This window comes from Eptatretus burgeri, chromosome 7 (genome assembly GCF_056783735.1).
Source record: "Eptatretus burgeri isolate ZD-2024b chromosome 7, Ebu_testis_v1, whole genome shotgun sequence".
NCBI lineage: Eukaryota > Metazoa > Chordata > Myxini > Myxiniformes > Myxinidae > Eptatretus > Eptatretus burgeri.
The window spans coordinates 94,290,435-94,317,836 of record NC_140967.1 but is presented as its reverse complement, the minus strand read 5'-3'; the positions used below and the strand labels follow the sequence as shown (position 1 = coordinate 94,317,836).

The window sequence follows — 27,402 nt, the reverse complement described above, 5'->3', positions numbered from 1 at the left end:
TTTGTGAGGGGAAGATTGGAGGGAGAAGGGTGAGGGGAGGGGGAGTTTTTGAGAAAGGTTAGAGGGAAGCTTGGAGGGGGAAGAGTGTGAAGGTTGCTTTGAGAGGGAGGGGAGACAACGAGAGCAGGCACGGTCAAGGTGCAGGAGGGTGATGGGAGAGATGAGAGAGTAAGGATGACATTTGTTAGAGGTATGGTGAAGAAGGGAGCGGGCAGGGGGAGGAACAAGATTTGAAGGGTTGGGATAAGGGGGAGGTGTGCTGAGAGGAAAGAAGGAGCATGTTTGTGGTGATGAATGTGTACTGATTGAGACGCTGAGATAGCTGTTAGGTTAGAATGGAACCCACAGATGTTAGAACACCACACACTTTGGGACAAAAGAGGAGGAGGAGCTGATACTGAAGCAGAAGACGGTGAAGAGGTGCCAAGAGCAGAGGTATGATGAGGGACAAGATGGGAGGAGTTAGGAGTGTGGATAACAGGTGAGGGGTTAGGAGGAGGTAGATTTAAGTAGGTGGGGTGAGTTGGCACTGAAGTTGGAAAACTAGAAGGGCTCTCGGAAGAGCGCATAACTCCGTCCTGTAATGCCTGATCCACGAGAACACATCGGGCCCATTGCATTTTTGAGATATCGTGCTATATATCATTTTTGAGCCTGATCTCTAAACGGTGAAGAAGCACTTAAAAAATTCTAGTAGTCGGATCCGGATCCGGATCTTCACCAAAAGATCCAGATCCGGATCCGGATCCAGATTTAAATTTTTTTTAAGTCAGAGATGCCATTAAAGACATTACGTGAGGGATGCAATAAAGGAGAATTATAGAATGGAGAAAAGAAACGTTGTAACAGTTGGACGTTTCAGACACGGGATGAAGGAAAGGTCAAATTGAAAACAGCCTTTTGCAGAGGAAGAAGAAGAAGAAGAAGAGTGAATTACGATACAATACTGAGAACCACACATGTGAAAGAGGAAGTTGTAACATTTTAAGAGACCTTTTTTTTATTTTTTATTTTTTGATAAAGATTACTTCCGATCAGGAAAAGGAAAGGTTGAAGAGAAATTGTGAAGGTGTTTGGTGAATTTAGATCGGCAGGCACAGAAGGAAGCTGGTAGTTCGACGAAAGTTACAGGAAGAAGACGGTGGAGAAACACGTGGTTATGGAAGTCATAACATGCGAGGTTAAAAGAATAAAGAACTCCTGATAATTAACCTCAGAAGTTGAGCCTGTGTAATTTTCGCACATTAGACAGAGGATTACATGTGAGGGAGCATGAATGTGGTGGTGGTGTAATAAACTGGAGGCACAATGTGCCCTAAATGGTCCTTTCCAGAGCTATCTCTATCAGTGCGAATGAACCTACCAGAAGTGCTCCGGCGGGTATCTTACCATGCCAATCTTCGTGACATGGTAGATTAAAGTTTCAAAAAGCAACAAACGGATCGTACAGACTGGGCAGATTAGATGTAGGGCAGTAACGTGCCAAAGGAATACACAGTTTCCATTATTAGCTGGCATACACATGACCTCAACATATGATCTTCACAATATAGTGTTGCAGTTCGAGGAACCACATGCCTCCAAGGCAATGGCATCCAACATATAGTACTCCCAAGACAGTTATTCCATTAATATACGTTTAGATCAGGGGTTCCCAACCAAGCTGTTGACCTCGTCGACCTCGACGATATAACACCGCTCGGTTATCCCGATAGTACGGAACGGGTCGCTTCAGTGGCCCACGTCCGGAGTCGACCTGCGGCGAGGTGCGATCGCCCGGTCTACCCTCCGTGTGGGTACTTAGGGAGGTCGAATTTGGCGAACAACCCTATCCCACGCGGGGGGCCGATTGGCACGATCGTGGTGAGGCTGAAAGGCCCACCCGTGACTAGTTCCCGGCGTTAGTCCGAGAGGGTCACGACAGAATTGTCTGTCCAGTGGGCGACGTGCCGCGATTCGAGTTACGTGGCCGCTCGCACGCCGGCGGGCGCGAATTCGCAACAATATCGTGTTGTGAGGTCGGAGCAAGACATTTTTACGGCGTGGGGCCGCCTGTCCGGAAGGGGAATGTTGCCGCTTCCGGCCATCGAGGCCAGGCCGCGCGGGGGGCCGGGGCCAATCAGAGCGCCTGGTTCTGGTGATGACGCGTCACTTCTGGATGTCCCCCTGCCCTGCGGGGCCTATAAAGGTCAGAGCGGGGCTGTTTGTTCTCTCTCTCTCTCTCTGTTCTGTTGCCCCCGCACACGAGGGACTTCGTCATCGCCTGGACTCCGCCCTCCTTCGTCATCACCTGGACTCCGCCATCCTTCGTCATCGCCTGGACACCGCCCTCCTTCGTCATCGCCTGGACACCGCCCTCCTTCGTCATCGCCTGGACACCGCCCTCCTTCGTCATCGCCTGCCGACTCCGCCCTCCTGTCGTCATCGCCTGCCGACTCCGCCCTCCTGTCGTCATCGCCTGCCGACTCCGCCCTCCTGTCGTCATCGCCTGCCGACTCCGCCCTCCTGTCGTCATCGCCTGCCGACTCCGCCCTCCTGTCGTCATCGCCTGCCGACTCCGCCCTCCTGTCGTCATCGCCTGCCGACTCCGCCCTCCTGTCGTCATCGCCTGCCGACTCCGCCCTCCTGTCGTCATCGCCTGCCGACTCCGCCCTCCTGTCGTCATCGCCTGCCGACTCCGCCCTCCTGTCGTCATCGCCTGCCGACTCCGCCCTCCTGTCGTCATCGCCTGCCGACTCCGCCCTCCTGTCGTCATCGCCTGCCGACTCCGCCCTCCTGTCGTCATCGCCTGCCGACTCCGCCCTCCTGTCGTCATCGCCTGCCGACTCCGCCCTCCTGTCGTCATCGCCTGCCGACTCCGCCCTCCTGTCGTCATCGCCTGCCGACTCCGCCCTCCTGTCGTCATCGCCTGCCGACTCCGCCCTCCTGTCGTCATCGCCTGCCGACTCCGCCCTCCTGTCGTCATCGCCTGCCGACTCCGCCCTCCTGTCGTCATCGCCTGCCGACTCCGCCCTCCTGTCGTCATCGCCTGCCGACTCCGCCCTCCTGTCGTCATCGCCTGCCGACTCCGCCCTCCTGTCGTCATCGCCTGCCGACTCCGCCCTCCTGTCGCCATCGCCTGCCGACTCCGCCCTCCTGTCGCCATCGCCTGCCGACTCCGCCCTCCTGTCGCCATCGCCTGCCGACTCCGCCCACCTGTCGTCATCGCCTGCCGACTCCACCCTCCCAACTGAAGTCCATCCTTCACGCCGACGGTCGCCTCTCGACGCTGGCTGCACGAAACACCATGACGCGCCTGCTGTCGGGAAGGTATCGCACCATGGAGCATTCCCCCCCAAACGTTTTGGTGGCACGTTCGGGCAATTCATTGTACAAGGTACTGAGAGACCATAGCCTCAGCTCCTCTCCCTTCTTGCTTCAATAACTTCTCTTCATTGGGCTTTTTGTGTGTGTGTGTGTGTGGGTGTGTGTGTGTGTGTGTGTGTGTGTGTGTGTGTGTGTGTGTGTGTGTGTGTGTGTCGTACTGGCGCCTGTCCACATAAGTTAAGATTGCAGAAGATTATTATTTCACGTTAAGTCTGCTCTGTGTCTGCTTTCATAAGTTGCTTGTATATTGCCGCACCTCTCATTTCTTTCTTTCCCTGCATAACACACCCCAATAAACCTATTCCCTGTACCACATAACTTTCCTCGCCTGCTTGTAAAAAAATTATTATTAGAAATGTTCCCAACTCGTATTTGTCTTTTCTTGTATTGATCCAGCATGGTCCAAATCTGAGCTTAGCCAGGACTTTATCCCAGCGATCCGTTCCTTGCAGCCGGTACGTCCTTGGCAGTGTCGCTCGGCTGCATCCGATCCGGTAAAGTGATCCGGTCCGTACAAGGCATACCGAGGGCATGTACCCCGGGAATTAAATCACGTGATTAATTAGGTAACCCGGTTAACCCATAGATGGGAGGACCTTGGGTCATGCGGTTGAGTTATTGGTGTCCACGTTCGATCAGCGACCCACTGTATCACGGAATTATCCGTGTCTGACGGCCTACAATTCTGGGGAGTCTAGTGGAAGCCGAGATAGCTTCCCCCCCGAGTGGTCTTCTCACCCGACCCCCTGCCCGCAACAATATATTATTCGATTGCTTCAGGGAAAAACTCGGGTAGTGTGAGCAACAAACTCGCTCAAAGCCTCAACACGGAAGTGTTGCAGTAAACTTATACAAAGCAATCTTTTTAATAATAGGCGCACGTGTAAATACTGGTCATTAAATTTGTGTTGTTGACAACAAATCACTGCAACCTCAACATAAGAGATCCTCACGATACGTATTACTCGATCGCTCCTGGGGGAAAAAAAAGCAAGGCAGTGTATTTTTGTTTTAATGATCCACAGATTGATTCTGTCATTTTTGGGGACATCCATTTTATCATCACATAGAACGTTTACTGAACAGATCTATTTTGAGCGTTAGATTCATAGCTATCTCTTAACCATAAGCTCGGTCACAGTGATTACCCCTTCCTCATTGTAGAAAGTTCTTCAAATTAGATACCTGTACTCACCATAGTTCAAGACATGTTGATGCGGTTCAAGATAACGCGGAGTTATAACTTTTTTCATTTCTACGTTCGCCGTAGCAATTCGACAAGCCGAACAAAAAAAAAAAATGGTTAAAAAAAAAAAAGTAACCCATTCGTTATCGTCCGTCTGGCCGCACGTTCGCCTTAGGGCCCCCCTGCAGTCGCCCTGCAGTCGCCCTGCGGTCGCCTTGCGGGCACCTTGCGTCTGCCTTGAAAATTCTATGGCCGCCGCAGGAACGCCCTAAGGTCACCGTGCGACATCAAATCAAAGACCGTACGGCAACCCCACGTTTTCGGTCTCCACAATTTATAAATACGCCGTGCAGCTCCCCGAAAAATAAAAACATATGTGACTGCTACATTGTGTGACCGTGGAAATACTGCGGCCGCCGCATAATTGCTCGTGGCCATAGATTTTGGAGACCCCATGGCTGCCGTGGCAAATGTGACTTAGGCCTAAATACGCCGTGCGGCTCCCCGAAAAATAAAAACATATGTGACTGCTACATTGTGTGACCATGGAAATACTGCGGCCGCCATATAATTGCTAGTGGCCGTAGATTTTGGAGACCCCACGGCCGCCCTGGCAAATGTGGCCTAGGCCTTAGTTGAGCAACCAGACAAACCTACTGAGCAAAGCGAGCTTGTACCCTTCCTCCAAAACACCCACAATCCGGCATGCCAAGATGGAGGCAAAATCCTGTCCGTACAGTGTCAAAATGTCCAACAGACATCGATTGAAACACTGATGTTAATCTACCAAATCAAAAGTCACATTGCAACCCTTATTCTTTTACATTATTTTGTCTTTATAGGAGTGAGGTTCATGGAACAGCAAGTAGAACTGTGAGTGGGACAAACATAAAGGGACTGAACAAACAGGTAAAGAGGACAGGTAGGAGGGGAAGAAACACCAAAAACTAGTAAGTAAGATGGTTGGTTGGGTCCAGATGGGTTAGTGGGTTAGTGGGTAATATAGATCATGGGTCAGAATTGGGGGTGATGAGTGATGGCAATGCACTGCTTGCTTGGAGTCCTTTGGGGAAGAGTTATATTGGACAACCCCTGCAATGTGGTTCCAAAGACAGGAGAAGTGAGGGACGAAGCAGTTGAGGTGTGCAGTCAGCCTGTATTTTGGAAGTTTAACCAGGAAGGAGTTGCTGGAAGAATGCGTGCATCCTGTCGTTGCTGGGGAGGGTCGGAGGACTGAGAGAGCAGAGGTAGCAATGTTGGAGAATTGATGGTAGAAAACAGACTACCAACCTGCCTGCGATGGCAGAGCAACAAAACTTGCACAGTAATACTTCGCTTAATGCTGATTTGTTCTCAGGGCTGTTTGTCCTGAAGAAATTTTTTTACTTCAACAATATTTTTTTAAAGAACAAAATCCATAACACGCAGCGCTCGCCTAATAAATGCACCCACCACCAATTGTTTGTACTGTATGCACATGCTCTGAACCAATTAGCACTGTTTACTCCGCATTATTTTGCAGCAGGATGAGCCTTCTCCCTCTGTTTTTCAGGACATTATAAAGGACACAAACAACAGGCATTAATAAGTAATGTAGCGTGTTAGATAGGGTGATGTAATCGATACTGGATAAAACTGTAGTAAAACCCAGAAGTTATTTATTTATACGACTTTTACAATCTTTATTTTATTTAAATTGAATTATATGCTTGAACACTGCAGAACACAAATCACCTTCTTACCTCTTCCTCTCCCTTCAGTTTTTCGGTAATTGGGCATGTTAATTAGGGTGGTGTGTTCGACTGCTTCAGTAGTGCTAAACAACCAGATTAAAAAAAATGTTTAATCAAAATCATTTTTGTATTAAATTGAAGGAAATCTTGAATACTATGCAGGGTATCATGTTCTATGAACTCTCTAGTAAGGCCTATGTCACATTTGCCATGGCTGCCGTGGCGTCTCCAAAATCTACGGCCACTAGCAATAATTATACGGCGGCCACAGTATTTTCACGGTCACACAATGTAGCAGTCACATATGTTTTTACTTTTCGGGGAGCCGCATGGCGTATTTAGAAATTGTGGAGACCGAAAACGTGCGGTTGCCGTACGGTCTTTGATTTGATGTCGCACGGTGACCTTAAGGGGACCCTGTGGCGGCCATAGAATTTTCAAGTCAGACGCAAGGTAGCCTCAAGGTGACCGCAGGGGGGCCTAAGGCGAACGTGCGGCCAGACGGACGGTAACGAATGGGTTAATTTTTTTTTTTACCAGTTTTTTTTTTTCGGCTTGTCGAATTGCTACGGCGAACGTAGAAATGAAAAAGTTATAACTCCGTGTTATAATTCCACGACGAACCCTACGACTTGTAAAAGATAGCCAAACGGCGTAGGGCCACCCTAAGGCCACCGCAGAAACTCTGCGGCCGCCGCACGTTTCTGTCAATTCAGAGGGCGTATGGCCGTCGTATCCTCGCCGTAGAGCAAATGTGACTTAGGCCTTCGCGATGCAAAGCTTTAACACATGCTACAGTGGAAGTGGTTTGTAGATGAATGGGACTAGTGGGGTACTGGCATAGGTATAAACTTCAATCCTTTTTGTCTTGACGGTGGTGCGAAGGTTGATGTTGCTGGCAGATAATCATGCTACTTTATCTTGTACAGTGAACTCTCGCCGTCCGCTGGAGTTACGTTCCTCTAAACTTCCGCGAAAGGCAAACAGTTTATAACATGCAAGTCAATGAGATACGTTCCAGCCTCCCAATACAAGTCCAAAAATCATGAATAAATTTCTTTAAAATGACATTTAATTGAAAAACAAGAACAATTGAATAAAATAAGACAAAATAAGTACCATTTACCATCAATAAGAAGGCTTTTCTGCTTGGAGTACTGTTGGTGGGTAGCTCCGGTCAGTTCTACTTGAACATAGCCATGGCACGGATGTAGCCAATCGATCTCCCAGGAGTGACTCGCAAAATCCCTCACATCTATTATGTTGTGCTCTTGCCTTTGTGGAGATATATTATGTTGAGTTAGCCCTAATTTTATCATTGTTTTGACGAATGTAACGAATAGTGCACTCATTGATGTTGTAGTCTTTCGCCAACACAGTAACACGTGCACCACTCTCAAGTCGATCTAATATTTTCACTTTTTCTGCTAATGTCATCACTTTCCTTATTCTGCTCTTCAGCAGATGCACCACTTAATGGATGTTTTAGACCCATGATGAAATAAACAGTGTAAAAAGTTTTGTCACAATAAAATACCGCACCTCACCAACCGCTAAGCAACCAGAAGACAATGGTGCGGCAGATGCTGGAAGACACAGAATGTAAATTTTCTAATTGTTATATTTTCCGCCGATACGGTACAATTATAATTTAGCATGTAATGTTAAATGAAGGAAAATATTATTATCCAAACATTGAAAGTGTTTTAAAAAAAAACAACTCATCAAATACGAATGAGTTCTGGGTGGGCGGGGTTTATTTTGTCCGTGCTGGGAGGATGTTCCCGGAAGATGCAGAAGGCAAATTTTTATATTTTCCGGTGATACAGTGCAGTTAAATGAAGGAAAATATTGTTATCCAAGCATTGAAAGTGTTTAAAAAAAACTTGTGAAAACTTAAGGAGTTTGAGGTGGGAGGAGTTCATTTTTTCCGCGGATACGCAGGAGTATCAGCGTGGACGGAGAGAAAGGGTGTCTAAAAGGTAAGCTCAGATACGCGAAATTGCGGACGGTGAACACGTGGACGGCAAGGGTTGACTATTTCCATTTGAAGAGAAATGAAGTGTCATGGGTATTGGGGTCTGGAGGGGTGAGTGGAGGAGAAGGTTTTCCAATGTTGAGTGAATTTATGGAGTTTGGGATATTTTCAGATGTTGTCTTGCTACTTGTATAAGATTTGATGTTGAACTTATGACAGTTCTTTGTGATATCCACAAACAGGCATTGTCCTTAAACCTGCAACAGAAGAAAGCCATGCTAATTGGAGAGAGAGAAGTGTTACAAACAGAGGTGGCAATTCTTAAACAGAAAAAAATGGAAACGCAAACCTCGGTGGGTTTATGAAATCCTCTGAAAGATGTGTATTATATTATTATTTTCTGTTGACATTTTGGATTGTCTTTATCTTTCAAAGTCGTGATTGCTACCTTTGTTTTTGACCAGAATGGAGATAGCTTGCAGCTGGAAGACATGCAACGTTTCCTTGAAGAGCGTCTCCAGATGGTGAACACATTGTTTATATATTTATTTATTAATGTGTATATATATATATATATATATATATATATATAAAATTTTATTATTATTCTGAGTTTTTTTTTTTTTTGGTTTAATTCCTCTTCACCATGCGTAACATGATTCTTTAGGTGAACTGTGAACAAAGTGCAGTTGATCTGGAGGACAGTGAAGCAAAAAGAAAATTGGAGTCTTTGCAGAGGAGAATTAAGGAACTTAGTGATGCTACAAATCAGGTATGTTCTACCTTGGGTACATGCCATTTTTAGCTCGCCTGTTCGAAGAACAGAGAGCTATAGCGATACCCCCGGTGTGAGCTTGAGCGTCAGTGTGAGCGTCAGCGTGAGCATGAAAATGTTAAAGTTTTTGGTGCAAGTTATTTCCTTTCTCATGTTTTTATCTACCACACTATTTTTTACTGATTACAATATACAAATACATATATTGCTTTAAAATTATTTGGATCAGACTTCACTGCAATGCTTTATAAAAAATATTATTAGACTAGTCTTTTAAAAACGATAAATGTATAAACAGGCGAGCATTGGGTGGCTTTGACACCAACTCTGGTAGAGATTTCTAGCACAACAATTGTTCCCATCTCAGCAGCTCCAAAAATCTAGCCATGAGGATGTTGTGCATCTGTTTGTTTCATTCCAAGTAGGTAGCTTATTTGTTGAAACCTATTATACCGATGATGCTTGCATATTTGAATGCTTGCCACCAAAAAGGCTCAGAACCCTACCCCACCCCAAAAAACAAAAGAAACATTTATTTATAGTGATAATATAAAAATACTTGGATTTCAATGTTCTTTTGGTTTGCACATATGGCACCCTCCTACCCCCTATCCCCGTTGAGATTGCGTGTGTGGTGTGAGACTGATTTATTTTTGATCTGGTGTTTGTGTAGCGCAGGCATGATGGACCAAATGGCCTCCTCCTGCATCAACGTTCCTTGTTATTCCTTCGGAATAGGCTGCTTTCATTGTTACAAGATTCAGCCTCATATTGGTTGACTATTGCTGCAGAAAATATTTCCCATGATGAGTAATGCTGAAGCAGCTAAAAAAGTATGCTGTTGTGGGCATGTGGTGCACCATCCATGTGGATAGCTTCCCTTCCCATGGGGTGGGCTGGCATTGCCAAAATAATTGGCTTCTAAAGTCTATGTAAGCTGAATGATATTGTCGTTAGTGTGGCAGCTGACATTGCTTTTACAGTTGAGCGGTTCGGTCTCTTTCACCGACTGCACCTAAAATCAGAAGTTGTACGTACATGTATACTTGGGTGTTTGTATAACAACCTTGATTGACCCCTCTTTTCAAATCTTGCCAATTTTCTTGGCACATGACCTTGTTTTACAAACTTTGAATATATAATTACTGTATGAATAAAGTACACAGCATGTCTCAGTTAAGACTGAACAACTGGTATTCTAAATAATCTAAACCAAAAGATTCCATTTCTGATAAAACTTTAAAGATTTAAATGATTGGCCATAGTATTTTAATTCTTCTTATGTTTATCTGCTTGCATTGTTTTGAGCTTACTACATGTAGATGATTAAGACCATGACCACAAAGCAGCACTTCAAAATTGCAGCACGGTTTGAAGAGACCCGCTCAGTCGTTCTTGTTCAGTGGCGTTTCCTGTTGGAATATGCCAGAAATTGGAATCGTCACCAACTAAGAGCGATTTGTGATTGACAATGCCATTGCATAAGGCTGGTTATTTCTGTGGTGGAAAATAACTCAATTTCCACAAGTCGGATTAGCATACCAAAGGAGAATCTTTAATTTCGTATATACGGAGGAAGAACATTGAATGATTCACTGAAACATTCGAATGGACTTCACTGAAACATAAGCCCGAAGCAATTCTTCTTATACACAACTTGACATTCCAAAGAATGGGAGGGGCGAACTACAGGGTTAGCTGATAAGCATTAGGCAAAATAACTCAAACTGCAATACGTGTCCACTGGGTGAAAGAGAGAATCACACAATCATGGCAAAAGTTGCAGTGTTATCAACCAGGTCACCTTGTTTCTTAGTAAGACATTCCTTTTATCAATATTTAGGTCAAAAGACTCTTGGGTAAAGGGAAACATAACTGACAGCCAATTTGACTATAGCATAAAAATTAGATTTATAAAGCACCAGCAACAATTATATAATTGAGAGTACATGAATAGAATTATTTTTCTTCCACATTTCCATTGTGTAAACCTTGGATGTGGATGTGGGTGGCGGGGGGGGGGGGGAGAAGACGGTACATACTGAGGAGGCATTTATAAAAGTCTTTGGAATTTATGGAACATCTCCAAAAAAGGAAAAGTCAGAAGGGCAGACATCATCTCCTGAAATTTTTGGGCCTTGGTTCACAGGATTTTGAGAGCTGAAAAATCTGCATCCAGGCAAGCCTCACAATCCTCATGAAAGTACAAAGGTGGATCGAGCTGCTCACACGTCTTTTCCTCGTGCCATGTTGGAGATGTTCAAACAAGACATCACTATTCTTAATCATATCTCATTCAGTCATGAGACAGATTTCCTTTTGATGGCAGCATCAACAAGCTTTTAAGTCCTATTCTTGAGGAAATGTGACAAAATGTGCTTTTTGACTTTCCACGATGCATGACAAGATATCCAAGAAAATGCCAGACGCGTGGCATTAACTTGTAAGCTGTCAAATTGCTTCACAGCATACAAATATATGTTAAACCCTGGTCTCGATGACGTTGTCCTTCATTGAAAGCCTTTCACGTTTGTACTTTATTTTTTATTATTATTATTATTATGATTATCCAAAGGACTCTAGATCATGTAGCTGAATAACAAAGGGCAGCAGGTTTACAAACAACCAAAGCATATGGCAAGGTTGGACTTACAAAAGGAGGAATAAGAAAGAACCCCCTCCCAAAAAAACGTCGAAAGATGACCGGAATGGGAAAGAATGAGCGTTTGTACAAGAGATTGTAGATGTGCATGAGTTAGTGATGGGAAGCGCATTTGAAAGACTGAAGTGTGAAGGGCGAGATAACGGACAAATTCCACAGTCAGAAGAATAAAGGCCGAATGAATGCATTTTGGAAACCAATGTGGATTGGGGTGGAGAAAGCAAATTTGAATTTTTGGAGGACCACATGTGACATTGAGTGGCTCGGGGAAGGCAGAGGTAAGAGAAGGCAAGAAGTTTGAGTCCAGGTATGACCTTGTAAACCAGAATGGCACTTTGTGGAGCACATACCCTCTGCCAGGCTGAACAGTTTACATTTCGTATCCTACTGACTGGCCGGATCTGGATCGGGACCTGAACCAAAATCGATTCGGCTTGTTCTTTCAGTTTGACTCTTAGTAAATCTTTTACAATTTATGTTATGGCCCCAATTATTCCCATGTTCTCGTGGGGTCAGCCTGGAAAAGTGTTTGGCCCAAGTCTTTCACAAACCGGTTGGCCAGGCCTGATGCTTGTTTGAAGGGTGCAAGAATTTGTAATTTGAGCAGGGTGCCGGTGATGACTTGCCTTCTCTTTGTGAAAGATATTTAACATCCACCAATTCATGCTAGCAGACGGGACATCCCCCTTAACGTCCATCTCAGGGAGGGTGCACTCTGTGAGGCAACGACCTGTCCGCAAAGCACTAATTTGATAGTTTTTTATTTCTATTTTTTAAGTCGGGTCAGGATTCGAACATTTTAATTCACTCAACATGACGGTTAATTTTAATTTGAATACCCAAATAATGTTTAATATGGAGTATCTCAATACCAGTATTATTAGCCCCCGTTGAACTTGGTCCGAAATGTGGGCTTATGGATTTGGTCTCGATTTTACAGGTGCGTGCGTGCGTGCGTGTGTGTGTGCGCGTCCGCAACCATGTCGCGGACATGTATGGACCGATTTTTATTCATACTTGGCACAAAAACACATGATGGTATACAGGGTGTCCCAAAAAAATATGCAACTTTTCATCTGCAAAGAGGACGGTGAACACGTGGACATATTTTTTTTAACATATTTTTATGTTATTTTTTTAAAATAACATAACATATTTTTAAAAAACATATTTTTAAACACATTTTTCAAAAAGATATATGGCTGGATAGAAAGCTGAAAGGTTGGAGTTTATTGTACCAATGTCAAAATTGCCACCAAAATTTAAATTTTGGTATAGAATCGTCGTTTTCTTTTAGACCACATGTTCGATGTAGGCTCCACGTTGTCCGATCACTGCCTGCAAACGCGTTGTCATGTTCTCCATCACTTTGGGAAACGTTTCCTGAGGAATGTTCTGGATTTCTCGGTGGATGTTTTCCTTCAGCTGATCAAGAGTCTGAGGCCTAGGGTTTCCATAGATCCTGTCCTTGAGATACCCCCACAAGAAGAAGTCTGGAGGAGTAAGGTCAGGGGAATACGGTGGCCACTCAACGTCTTCGTAGAGGGAGATAAAGCGGCCCTCAAAATGTTGGTTGAGAAAACGCCTTGTTTCCCTGGCTGTATGGGGCGGTGCCCCATCCTGCTGGACCCACTGGGTTCTCATCTGGATCAGGTTGTTTGTCCTACGGGCCTAAGTACGTCGCTCAGGCAGATAGAATTCCTGAATCATTTCGGGATAGTTCCTCTGGTTTACCGTGCAAGTGCGTCCCTGGTCATCTTCGAAGAAGTATGGACCAATTATCCCATACCAACCAACCGCCACCCACATGGTGACTTTGAGAACAGATCGAGGCACCAGTTCAGTTGATGCATTACCAGGATTTTCAGTTCCCCAGTACCGAAAGTTTTGCTTGTTTACCTCCCCAGACAAGTGAGCATGGCATTCGTCCGTCATGTGAAGTTTTTTGAGGAAGTCTGCATCTTCCTCCAACTTTCCTGAGAACCAATTTGCAAAGTCTAGTCGTTTGCGTTTCTGTTGATCAGTAAGCACCGTTTCCATTTGAATTTTGTATGGAAAGGCATGAATGTCTTGGCGAAGGATCCTCTGAACGGTGCTCTTATGAATGTTTGTCTCGGCAGAAAGTCGTCGAATCGATTTTTTTGGACTCTGAACGACCGCCTGTCTCACCATTTCCACATTTTATTCACTACGACCTGTCCTCTTCTGACCACTGTGACCCTTGTGAAGGTCACAGATGGTTCCCACATTGGTAAACTTTGCGATGGTGCACTTTATTGTCCGAAAGTTTGGTGCATGGCGCAAGTGGATACCAAAATGTCTCGAGTAAAGACGTTGCACCTGTATGACACTTTTCGTCTGGTGCTAAAGTTCAACAATTTTTGTCCGTTGTTGTACGGTCAGTCTTGGCATTTTTCTGGCGCTTGCTTGGTATCAAAATAAACTTCCGGGTCTCTGCAACAAGAAATGAAGCATTAGTGACAAAATTACTGCTTTTTTAGGATCAAACGAAGCATTTTAAAAGTTGTGTATTTTTGGGGACACCCTATACATATACCTGTCATTTGTTTTCTGACATCAGATCCAAGGTGGCTGACTGGTGGCCGTTTTAGTTGTAAAAAAACCCTGGTGTCAAACCCGTCCTCCACCATTTCTCGGACAAGCATTTACCGATGTTGTTCAAACTTGGCACAAAGATAATGAATGATGGCTTACACATGCACGTTGTCTTTTTTTTTCTTTTTTCTTCCGAGATCAGATCCAAGATGGCCGACTGGTGGCCATTTTGTTACTTAAATGTGTCCCCAACCATTTCTCAGACATGCATGGTCTGATTTTATTCAAACTTGGCACAAGTACAGTTAATGCATGAGCTCGGGGGGTCCTCGTGTGCAAAAAAAAATGTACCCTAAGTTACTGGAATTTTGAAGTTGACCACTTCCCTTAACAGAAAAACTTTGTTACCATTTCCATAACCCGGCAATAAGTGCGAAAATGGTACTTCTTTTGGGGGTTCTGACGGAAATTGTCAGGCCAATTATTTGGGGTAGTGGAAATGAAAACGACTGTTACTTTGCAGTCTTACTCCCGAGAAACACAAACTACCCCTCAAAATGTCGGTCTTGAGACCCTCTTTCATATGATATGCAAAATTAGGTTCATTGGTTCAAGAATCAGGTCACTCGAGGTCAAAAGGTCACGAAAATTTGGGTCAAGTGAAAATCTGACCTATCTCTGAAACATGCCCCACAGAACATGCCACATCCATATTTTACCCTCTCTGAGGGTCTATCCCATCACCATAGGTGCCAAGGAACACAATCATATGAATAAAGTGGAATTTGTTGCAATAAAATGAAAACAGCACAGAATGGAAAGCAGTCGACTTTCAATCTGATCACTTTTTGGCCACCGCTTAAACGATTTCCCGTTGGGAAACTTAAATGGTTATTATGTCACGCCCGTTCACCCTAGATAGACAAATTAACGCTTAAACTGTTTGCCTTCGAACATTCTTCCATGTGATATTACCTTTATGGAGATTGGGCCAATAATGAGGTCACTAGAGGTCAAAAGGTCACATAAATTGGGGTCAAGTGAAAATTTCTGTGGAAAATGAACAACAGCACATGCCAGATCCATATTTTTGTCCTCTATTGGGGTCAATTTTTTTGGAATAGATACAAAAAATACAGATATGAATGGAATGTAGTAAATGACCACGATGGGGCCGAAACAATAAACGAAAAGTGCCACTCCAACATAGTAAGTAAACACATACCAACTGGTGGAATGTGATTCTGGTTTGGAAATGCGTATAAACTTATGAGTCAGTCACTCACTTTCTGACGACACCAAATACATTTTGACATCCTGACTTTTCCGAGTCACTTTGACAAGTACAAAATGTACAACAGGGATTGTTAGAACTGCGGCAAGGACATCTCCGAGTTCCACACTTTTGACATGTGCAGTGGATTGCAATGTCTTCAGGAATTGGATTGTTCCCCCTGCTTGGGACCAGAAGATCATCGATAAATTCAAAACCAAATTGTCTTGGGTCAGAGGGTTCGCATGATGAGAGGAGGGACACCATCTCTTTTGTAGCAAAGTATGCTCTCAAAATGTGCAACCGAATGGCATGACTTGTGGGTGGCAGGTCATCCAAACATGAGCGCTTGGCATGATGATACCTGTGGCTTCGGAGCTGTTTCATGGTTTTCATCGTTGTTACTCTCTTAAGGACCTGCGTCAGATAGGCTTCTACTTTATCAATTACTTTATCCAGGTTACCTGTCGCCACCACAAAGTCCTTTAGGTGCATCTCTGGATTGGCTATTAGAGCAGCATGCTTGGTTCCAACTTTACTTGTGTAGTCACACCCAGTTAGTGTGTGGACAGCGGGCAAAACATGACACAAACTTCGTCCGATCCTCTTTGAAAGGATATGTATCTGAATGTATCTTGTTGAGTCACCCACCCCTTCACCCAGAGTTCTTTGAGGCCGTTCGCATTCAGCTCGCTCCAGTATAACATCAGCAAAATGAACACATGCGTGTCTGACGATAGGACTATGATACGATTTTTACCTTGTTTAACAGCATGCATTGCATGTGGTATAATCCTCATGTCAGCCTCTTCTACATTACACTTGAGTTGTGGAACCTCTACAGGTCTCGATGTCATGGACCAAAACAAAACGACGATGCTGACTGGTCCACAGAAATGACTGACTATAATCTCCAACGTAGGAGCACTCCAATTCCGTACCAGCGTCTCTGCATGAATGAGGGATTCAAATTTTGCTTTGTTGACACTGGATGGCCAAAACCTGTCCATTTCTCGAGGGAGAGGGGTTTCCCTGGACACATCATGCAGTTTTATGGGTGACTTCTTCACTCGCTTTTGCCGCTCAGAATCCTTCAAAGACGTTCCCATGTAGGAATCGAACACAAAATCAATTATCGAGGCACCCTTTGCTGTAGACGCAACATAACCAAGAAAGGCATCACAGAAGTCACCAAAAATTTTTTGAACTCTTTGTTTGGATCTTGCGAATGTTTGCCATCACATCAACTATACAGCATGTTCCCATTGAGTCATCAGGTCTCTGTGTTCTTGGGTCCTGGTCGCTGAGATGAGCTTCAAGTTCATGGACAATTTCACTTTTAATTTGCTTGCTCATTAGGCCTTCGTCATCAGAGAGGAGACGTTGTACACACATCGTACTGCAGGAGTTCCTCCATAGTCCGTCCTCGTTTCTTTGCAATCTCTAGTGTACGTTTCATCTGAGCATCTTCTCGCTTGTTGAGTTTTGCTTTTCCTTTGTGTGGGAATGAATTCTTGCAGATTGCAGCGAAGGTTTTAAGGTTGGTGCGATGAATCGTGTCTGACAGTCGAACTGTCTTCTCTATGTACCTTTCTCTACGAAGTTTCTCGTAGGTATCGTTGCCGATTCTCTCCACATTCAGCAGCTGTTCTCTGATATCTTCTGACACGACTTCCTTGGTTAAGATATTGTGGAGCATTTTCTCTTTTGGGGGAGTGAGGAAGGGATTCTCATTGTTCTCTATGACATTTAATATGGCTTGAATGTTGGCCTCCTCAAACTCGGTTGCTACTTTGCTGAATGACCTATTGACTTCAATGTTCAATTAACTTCAGTGCACTTCAATTAAGCATAGAAAACTATAAGAAACTTACTTCTTTATGGTTCATAAGACATTGTTCTGCATTGCCCTTTCACGTTTTCACAGGAATTTTACAGCAAATTGGAGAAACTTTCAAATAAGCATGCCTAATATAGCATAGCACTTGTACAATCACTCTTTGTTTTATGTAATGAAGGCACCTGTACGGGTGCTGCCACCTATTGTGATGGTAACCTACCTGCAATTAAACTGGGGGAATTAATTGTTGGTTTCGTACAAGGTACCATATTTAAGTGTCATTTACCGATTTGATTGTGTTCCTTTGGCATTCTCATAGAGGACAAAAATATGGATCTGGCATGTGCTGTTGTGCATTTTCCACAGAAATGTTCACTTGACCCCAATTTCCGTGACTGTTTAACCTCTAGTGACCTCATTATTGGCCCAATCTCCATAAAGGTAATATCACATGGAAGAGTCTTCTAAGGCAAACGGTTTATGGGTCAATTTGTCTATCTAGGGTGAATGGGCGTGACATAATAACCATTTAAGTTTCCCAACAGGAAATCTAAGTGGTGGCCAAAAAGTGATCAGATTGAAAGTCGACCGCTTTCCATTCTGTGCTGTTTTCATTTTATTGCAACAAATTCCACTTTATTCATATGATTGTGTTCCTTGGCACCTATGGTGATGGGATAGAACCTCAGAGAGGGTAAAATATGGATGTGACATGTTCTGTGGGGCATGTTTCAGAGATAGGTCAGATTTTCACTTGACCCAAATTTTCGTGACCTTTTGACATCTAGTGACCTGATTCTTGAACCAATGAACCTAATTTGCATATCATATGAAAGAGGGTCTCAAGACCGACATTTTGAGGGGTAGTTTGTGTTTCTAGGGAGTAAGACTGCAAAGTAAAAGTCGTTTTCATTTCCACTACCCCTAATAATTGGCCCGACAATTTCCGTCGGAACCCCCAAAAGAAGTACCATTTTCGCACTTATTGCCGGGTTATGGAAATGGTAACCAAGTTTTTCTGTTAAGGGAAGTGGTCAACTTCAAAATTCCAGTGAGTAACTTAGGGTACATTTTTTTTGCACGCGATGACCCCCCATGATGGCATACACATATTTTCACCCCTTATTCAGTCCATGATGGCATACACATGCCCCTCACTTTATTTTGCGATCTGATCAAAGATGGCCGGCTGATAGACTGGCAGCCATTTTAGTTGTACGTAAATATGGCCCTTTAACTCCATGCAGCAAAATTACTAAAACAATGGGGGCTTTGACATTTTATGTCTTTTTTCACTTGTTCAAATTGGTCCTTTAAATACGGATGCATTAAAACCTGAATTATAGGGGAGGGTTAACTTCTGTTCTATTGGCATCGGGGATTTCACCCAACATTGGGAAAAGTGTGGCACTCTTTGCTGGAGACTATCGAGAAAATGACCAATAACCTGAACCTAATTTACCTGGTGTTGACCCCATTCCTTCATTTTTGGGAGGGGAGGGTGAAGGAGCATATTGATTTCCACTTACGGCATCATCGATAGATTTATATTCATGGCAGGACACTCAACCATCGAAAATTGCATCCTTTATTTATATTGTTGCGGTTGTGGAAATTCACAGAACATCATTCAGGTTCCCCGAAGATCAGTTATTTCGATGAGTATGTGTTTCAGGTTAGAATCCACACCGATGTGTAAAGGGAATTGTTCGTGTGCCGGGCTGTGAATCTTTGAGGTAGCCATTTTTCTTTCTCTATCTTTTATTTTAAAACAACACAACATCCTCATCATCGACAAACAACGCCATCTTCACAACCCAGTATCTCCTACAACACGAAACAAACAGCAACCGTCATCTCCTCACCATCGACAAACAACGCCAACCATCTCCTGAACAAACAACGCGAGCCGATTTGCATAAACGGATCAAAACGAGGGCTTCCCCGAAACCAACTGGTGACGTCGGACTTGGGGTTTCCTTCGAGGGGTGAGAGGTCGGAGGTGACGAGTGGGCGGAGCCTGGCCTTGGGTGAGAGTTCTAAGGGCGGGCACCCAGCCTTATAAAAAGGGCGGAGTCGAGTCACAGAAGTCAGTAAGTCGTCGGTGGCGAAGAAGTGAGTGGAGTGTCAGTGGCGGAGAAGAAGGGAGTGCCAGACGAGAGTCGGAGAGGAACGCGCGCCAGAGGTCCTGCCAGCTGCAGTGGAGTCGAGCAAGCTGCGTCGTGGTCCGGGCGAATGGCCCTGAGACGGTCGAGCGACATCGCTGAGGTAGTGAACGGGCCCGCAAGAGCATCAACTAAAAGAGCAAAAGACCCGTTCACTCCTCTGAGCGCGTCGCTGGTCAGGCCTGACCGACCAGGCCGCAGTGGAGGCAGGACGACCAAGGGGAACCGAGCAAGCCGCTCGCCAAGCTGCTCAAGCCGCCCGGCCGCTCAGCGGCTGGCGCGTTGCGACACGAGGGCCAAGCAAGAGACACCAGGGGTCACCGACCTGAAGACCTTCGAGCCGTCACAAGGGGCGGTCAGGTAACCTGCCCGGCCTCTTGTGAACCTTCGGTCATACAGGCTCCGAGTTGGAATAAACGTTCACGAGCCCGTTTCTTTTCTGGGGTTTTGTATGAGAGTGTTCTGTGGCGCCTTGTCTTCTTAAGTTGAATTGTTGGTTAAGTGCATGCCTGTACATAATAAATAGACATCAGCTGTAGGCTTTGCTTGTGTCATGTCCCCTTCCCCCATTGATTGCTCATTTGTAATAATAAATGTCCCCATTGATTGAATGTCAATCTGCTCGTTGCGTCATTTCCTCCCATTGACTTCCACGGCACGTTCGGGAAATTAGCCGGCTATTAAAGCCAAATAAAAGTGGTCATTTGGTCCGACGGAACTTGGCGATTAAAACCGCTCGGCATCGCACACGGAACGAGCGTGCTTAGCGGCTCGTTTCTGTACGAGTCCCGTCGAGGTATAAATTCTCGGTACTTCTGTCTGCGCGGATAATTAGGTATATCGAGATTTGGCGATTAACCCTGTACCGCGTGGACAGAATAGTGACAGTTTATGGTGCGTTAAGGCATCCGTAGCAGGTTTCCGGAGTTGTCCGGAAGCTACGACTCAATTCCGGTTTTCGGCGGACGCGCGACTGCGGTTGGGCTGAAGCGGTCGTGCGGAGGCCATCCGAACCGGCTAATTCGTAACAATATTTACAATCCAGAAGCAATTACCGTTCACCTGTTCTTGGGATTTCAGCAAACAATAACAACCAAACTTGTACGAGTGTGTGTTCAAAAGTAATGTTTCCTGTTCTTTTTCTCCAAAACAGATAAAGCTATTTGAATGCAATGCACACAATAGTTATTCCCACCACTTGGTACAAAATTTCGTAATTCTGACACGAGATGTTTTGGTGCTACGTCAGTCAAGATGGCAGGGGCAGCACAATCTTGTCAGTGTATGAAGTGTGAAGCTTTGCAGATGAGAATTGGAAATGGTCAATGGAGAACACAACAAAGGATCACCAACCCTGACTTGGCTCCGTCAGATTTTCATCTCTTCCTTAAACTTAAGGAAAACAAACCTTCGTAGAAAAGATTTTTCTTCCGATGATGATGTCAAGGCCACTGTAAAACACTGGTTTAAGTCGGCAGAACACAGAGTCCTATCGTGACGGAATCACAAAACGACTTGAACGTTAGCAAAAACAGAGGTGATTCTGTTGATAAATAAACATGCACCATGGTGTAATAAAGATCGATGTGGGTGTCGGTCTTTGTTTCATTCAAATATCTTTATCTGTTTAGGAGAAAAATAACATAGGAGGCATTACTTTTCATCATGGCCTTGTACATACCAAGATGTTTGCTCTTTAAGTGACACAGAAGGCAAATTTCAAAAATGGGTGCCCTTACTAGATGTGATCATAATGTATTTTATTTTTCCATTTTGCTTGTTTAAGCACAAAAAAAAATTTCTAGCATCTTGATTGACCAAAATATATGCATCACCTGACATGAGTGTTTCTGCTTGAACTTTCTCAGTCTGATTCTTAATGGTTTTGCAAATGTCAGACATGTCTGTGGTTTTCGTAGCTATGATGTGCACTCTTTGTTATTCACCTGCTTTGTTCCAGCTTTTGAGAGACAACAAAAGTTGGTGCCAGAGGCAAGGAGATCTCTCTGAAGAGATTCAGAGTCAGGCACAGCAGCTGGAATTATTGCAGGAGATACTGCAGCAACGAAACAGTGAGGTGCAGGTGCGTGGTTCCCAAAGTCACGATGTTGATACAGTAAGAACTTTTATGGCAATATTTATTGACGCAAGGTTTGTGGAAGAGTATATTATACAAATAGTCAACCAAAGGAGGGCCGGGAGTATGAGTATTATCTGAGGAGGCAAAAAAGGAAATAGAGATGGAAGTTGAAGTGATATTGGGAATGGTCCTGAGTAAGGGAGGATTTAAAGGACTTGAAGAACAAGGGTGATTAAATAAAGAACATAGAAAATAATGATGGTTACCAGGTGGATTGTGTTTCACATTTGAGTGAGATATATATATATATATATATATATATATATATATATATATATATATATATATATATGTATATATGTATATATATATATATATATATATATACATATATCTTTTTTTTTTAGTTGAATCAGAATGTGATGTGCATTGTTTGCAGAGTCTACGGGACTGCCTGAACCAGTTCAGGGAAATTGGTCTTGACATTGAGAATATTCAGAATAACAACGATGAAAAAATAGTGGCTGGTACGTTCTGATCGCAACACATTAATCGTCATTAGCATTTTGTATATATTTTAAATGCTGTTTGTATTTTGACATTTTTAATTCCAGTGAATAACTTGTCCTTGTGGATTGGTTCATTTACCCCAGAATTGCAGACTGGTTAAATCCCCCAGAATGGTGGGTTGATTTTTCCCCTCCCTGCCAGAATTGTGGATGTGTTGATTCCCTCCCCCAGAATTGTAGAAGTGTTGATCCCCTCCCCCAGAATTGTCGAAGTGTTGATTCCCTCCCCCAGAATTGTCGAAGTGTTGATTCCCTCCCCCAGAATTGTAGAAGTGTTGATTCCCTCCCCCAGAATTGTAAAAGTGTTGATTCCCTCCCCCATAATTGTAGAAGTGTTGATTCCCTCCCCCAGAATTGTAGAAGTGTTGATTCCCTCCCCCAGAATTGTGGATGTGTTGATTCCTTCCCCCAGAATTGTGGATGTGTTGATTCCCTTCCCCAGAATTGTGGATGTGTTGATCCCCTCCCCAGAATTGTGGATAAGTTGATCCCCTCCCCCAGAATTGTAGAAGTGTTGATTCCCTCCCCCAGAATTGTAGAAGTGTTGATTCCCTCCCCCATAATTGTAGAAGTGTTGATTCCCTCCCCCATAATTGTAGAAGTGTTGATTCCCTCCCCCAGAATTGTGGATGTGTTGATTCCCTCCCCCAGAATTGTGGATGTGTTGATTCCCTTCCCCAGAATTGTGGATGTGTTGATCCCCTCCCCCAGAATTGTGGAAGTATTGATCCGGTCCCCAGAATTGTGGAAGTGTTGATCCCCTCCCCAGAATTGTAGAAGTGTTGATTCCCTCCCCCAGAATTGTGGAAGTGTTGATTCCCTCCCCCAGAATTGTGGATGTGTTGATCGCCTCCCCCAGAATTGTGGATGTGTTGATTTCCTCCCCTCCCCCAGAATTGTGGATGTGTTGATTCCCTCCCCCAGAATTGTAGAAGTGTTGATTCCCTCCCCCATAATTGTAGAAGTGTTGATTCCCTCCCCCAGAATTGTAGAAGTGTTGATTCCCTCCCCCATAATTGTAGAAGTGTTGATTCCCTCCCCCATAATTGTAGAACTGTTGATTTCCTCCCCCATAATTGTAGAAGTGTTGATTCCCTCCCCCAGAATTGTAGAAGTGTTGATTCCCTCCCCCAGAATTGTGGATGTGTTGATTCCCTTCCCCAGAATTGTAGATGTGTTGATTCCCTTCCCCAGAATTGTGGATAAGTTGATCCCCTCCCCCAGAATTGTGGAAGTGTTGATCCCCTCCCCCAGAATTGTGGAAGTGTTGATCCCCTCCCCCAGAATTGTGGAAGTGTTGATCCCCTCCCCCAGAATTGTGGATGTGTTGATTTCCTCCCCTCCCCCAGAATTGTGGATGTGTTGATCCCCTCCCCCAGAATTGTGGATGTGTTGATTCCCTTCCCCAGAATTGTGGATAAGTTGATTCCCTCCCCCAGAATTGTGGAAGTGTTGATCCCCTCCCCCAGAATTGTGGATGTGTTGATTTCCTCCCCTCCCCCAGAATTGTGGATGTGTTGATCCCCTCCCCCAGAATTGTAGAAGTGTTGATTCCCTCCCCCAGAATTGTGGATAAGTTGATTCCCTCCCCCAGAATTGTAGAAGTGTTGATTTCCTCCCCCAGAATTGTAGAAGTGTTGATTTCCTCCCCCAGAATTGTAGAAGTGTTGATTCCCTCCCCCAGAATTGGGGATGTGTTGATTCCCTTCCCCAGAATTGTGGATAAGTTGATCCCCTCCGCAGAATTGTGGATGTGTTGATCCCCTCCCCCAGAATTGTGGAAGTGTTGTTTCCCTCCCCCAGAATTGTGGAAGTGTTGTTTCCCTCCCCCAGAATTGTGGATGTGTTGATTTCCTCCCCTCCCCCAGAATTGTGGATGTGTTGATCCCCTCCCCCAGAATTGTTGATGTGTTGATCGCCTCCCCCAGAATTGTGGATGTGCTGATTTCCTCCCTCCCCCAGAATTTTGGATGTGTTGATCCCCTCCCCCAGAATTATGGATGTGTTGATCCCTCTCTGGAATTGTGTGTGGGTTGATCCCCTCTCCTTAATTGTGAGTGGGTTGACCCCCTCTCCGGAATTGTGGGCGGGTTGACCCCCTCTCCAGAATTGTGGGCGGGTTTGACCCCCCTTCGGAATTGTGGACAGGTTGATCCTCCCTCTGTGGACGGGTTGATTTGCTGAGGTGCATCCTCAGGTGGGTGGAAGGTTTCATAAATTTCTCGATACTATTATGATTTTAATTTTCGATCCGTATGAAGTGTTTTGTATCCACTATTTCTCGCCGGCAGATTAGTTTGTATTGGGTGTCACGTGAGAACGGCGTCTATTCATTCACCTCACTAGTGTTTGTATTTTGTTATGTTAATGGTGTAGTATTAATTTTTGATTGGAATGATGCTGTTTGGAATGAAAATATAGAGATATTGAGTTTAAAGCAAAATGAGGAAATGATGTGAGGGTTTCCACCGGTGACATTCGTGGATTCGTCATTTGCAGTTTCATCATTGTGACATCAGAAATATTACCCACATTACTTCTGTTGGGGTCAGCTGCAGTAACTTTTTTTTTTTGCCCAAGTCCATCACGAACCAGCTGTCCAGCCCCTTCCCGTGCAGAGCATGGGTACCTCACTGGTATAATTATATATTGCTCAATATTTGGCATTTTATGTGACTTTTTCTTTTCTTTGCAGATGAAACAAATAAGAATAAAAAAGAAGCTTTCCATGGATTGCTGAATTTGGAAAAGGTTTGTGATATTCAATCATGTTTATTTTGGTCCTGCTGTGCCGATACAAATATTTTATTTTTTGATTTTTCTCACTGACCTTTGCATATTCCTTTTACTGTATGTATCAATAAATATGGAAAAGCTGTGCTTCACTGAAAATGTAAAAATAAATATTTAGTCTTCTTGTTGTTGTGTGAAACATTTCATTCCAGGTGACTGCCATTTTGGAGATTGTGAAAAAGGAAAGGACAAGGCTAAAGGAAAAATACAATGAAGAAATTGTTACAAACAAGAAACTGGAAGGTATGTTTTATAAGATATTGCTCATGCTACAGAATAATAATTTTTTTTTCCATATCATTTGAAAATTGGATGATACATGTTGCTTGTGAATCCAGCAAAGTGTCCAATGAAAGGATGCTTTCTGTGCACTGGATACTATATCGAAAATCCTTCATTACAGGAACTATCCTCACCTGATTTCTTAAACCACATGTTACATCTTTAGATCGACACAGAATATGCTGTGAACTCGGAAGAGACCATCGTGTATAAAATCGTTAACATTCCGTGAATTCATCGTCATGTACCATGCTGTATACAGAGCGTCGCTTATGTGGAAGCAGTTTCTTGGATGGGGTCCCAATCCTGGATGGGTTGCTACTCTGACATGGGAAGTCAGGGCAGTGTTCTGAAATGTGGTGAGGGTGCCGGTGATAGAAGGCTACCCTTCACCGTGGGATCTTTAACATCCACTAAATAATGCTGGCCGATGGGGCGCCCAATTTAATGTCCATCTAATGGACGGCACACACATTTATGCCTAGCACTGCCTGTGAAACACCACGGCGACAGTTTATACCTGGGCCAAGATTCCAACCCATGCTAGATGGCTCAGAGGTGAGTGTGCATATCACTTGGCCCTTCTGCCAGCCTGCTGCTTATTGTGGTCTATAACGTTACTGCAAGAGATGCTGTAAAAGCACACCACAGTGCTGTACACATCCTTCAGAAGAACTGTGCTCCTGGATATCACATATGCTTCAGAGATCCTACAATGTCATCATTACAAAACCTTAACATGCCGACCCACATCACAGATTTGTTTTGCTAAGACTGCTGTATAAATTCTGTATATAAACTGATATTTTTGTTGGTTGATTGTTTTGTATAAAAGCTTGCATTATGGAAAATGTTCTCGTGCACAGATGTCTTGCAGAGTTACTCCAGCACCAACTCTCGCCTAAAAGCTGATGACATTCGCATTAAAAAGGACCTGGATTTCTCCCAGAAAAAGCTGGAAATAATGACTGAGATGTATAAAGACAAAGAAGTCATACTGCAAAGGTGGGCACAAATCACATTAGTCTTGGTCGTTTTTATTTATTTTATACTTAAACAAAAATTATAACATCTTCATAGCCATGTTGAAAAATCTTGAAGGTCATCTCAAAAGTACCATTACCACATTTTTTTTTTTGTTTTGTACACCTTGTCGAGGCTCGTATGAGAGCTAACACAACGCACAGCAAGAGGGGCATGAGACAAGAGGGGAGGGAGTGGGAAGGACAAAACAGTGGGGAACAGAGACATTAGGAGATCTGTGAAAGGGAGAGGGATGAGACGGGGAACATGGGGAATAGAAGATGGACATTACAGGGACTTTCAGGAAGGAAAGCAGGGAATTTGAAGGAAGTGGGCTTGGGTGGATTATCGGGGGTAGAAAAGGTCGAGGATTTGGATGAGGGATGATAAGAGGTGGTGGTGAACAGCTGTTTTGAAGGCCTGGAGGGAAGAATGGGAATGAATAGAGTGAGGGAGTTTATTCCAAAGGTGGGAAAAAAGAGGAATGAAAGAGCGAAGGTGAGCAGTGATTCATGATTTTGGTAGTTTTACCAGAAGGGGGTTGTTGGCGGACCTTGAGCGCCCTGCGGAAATGTGGTGGGGACAAATCGCAGAGAGAGCAGGAGGGGTGAGGCTGGAGAGGAGACGGTAGAAGACAGAAAGACCACCGACCAACCTGCGGTGATTGAGTGAGAGGCCCAAAGACTCAGCCTCATTGCGGGAGATGCCAATGATCCGAAATGCCTTGGTTTCTATAGCATGAAGCCGAGAAAGGTGGGAGGCAGGAGCACCAGCTCAGAGGGGAGAGCAGTACTCCATCAGGCTGCGGACAAAAGCTTTGTAAGTGGTCAGGAGCTCAGGTGGGCCAAGGAAGGACTTTGCACGACGGAGGATTCCCAGTCCGCGACTGGCTTTGGAGGCGAGGTTTGAACTGTGGCTTTCCCAGGAAAGGTCATGACAGATAGTGAGACCCAGAAGCTTGAAAGAAGACTTCCTCCAGAGTATTGTTGAGAAAGTGGATGGGGGAGTTTTCTAAACGGTCCTTTCGAAGAGACATAGTGAGAGTGTGAGATTTGTCCGGATTGAAAGACATGTTCCACGTGTTGGACCAGTTTGTGATTTTATCCAGATCAGCAGTGAGC

The 27,402-nt window shown here is 44.4% G+C and overlaps 1 protein-coding gene across 5 annotated transcripts in view; it reads left to right on the top strand.

Annotated features, from left to right (window-relative positions):
* LOC147023827 (uncharacterized) overlaps window positions 1-27,402 on the top strand; it is a 146,788-nt gene that overhangs the window by 45,340 nt on the left and 74,046 nt on the right. For all 5 annotated transcript variants that reach the window (XM_085889671.1, XM_085889669.1, XM_085889670.1 and 2 more), the window contains 8 exons: window positions 8,506-8,616; window positions 8,728-8,787; window positions 8,931-9,035; window positions 21,495-21,617; window positions 22,054-22,141; window positions 24,879-24,934; window positions 25,129-25,219; window positions 26,125-26,263. In XM_085889671.1, the coding sequence (XP_085745797.1) occupies window positions 8,506-8,616; window positions 8,728-8,787; window positions 8,931-9,035; window positions 21,495-21,617; window positions 22,054-22,141; window positions 24,879-24,934; window positions 25,129-25,219; window positions 26,125-26,263 (773 nt within the window). The remainder of the gene's footprint in view (window positions 1-8,505; window positions 8,617-8,727; window positions 8,788-8,930; window positions 9,036-21,494; window positions 21,618-22,053; window positions 22,142-24,878; window positions 24,935-25,128; window positions 25,220-26,124; window positions 26,264-27,402) is intronic.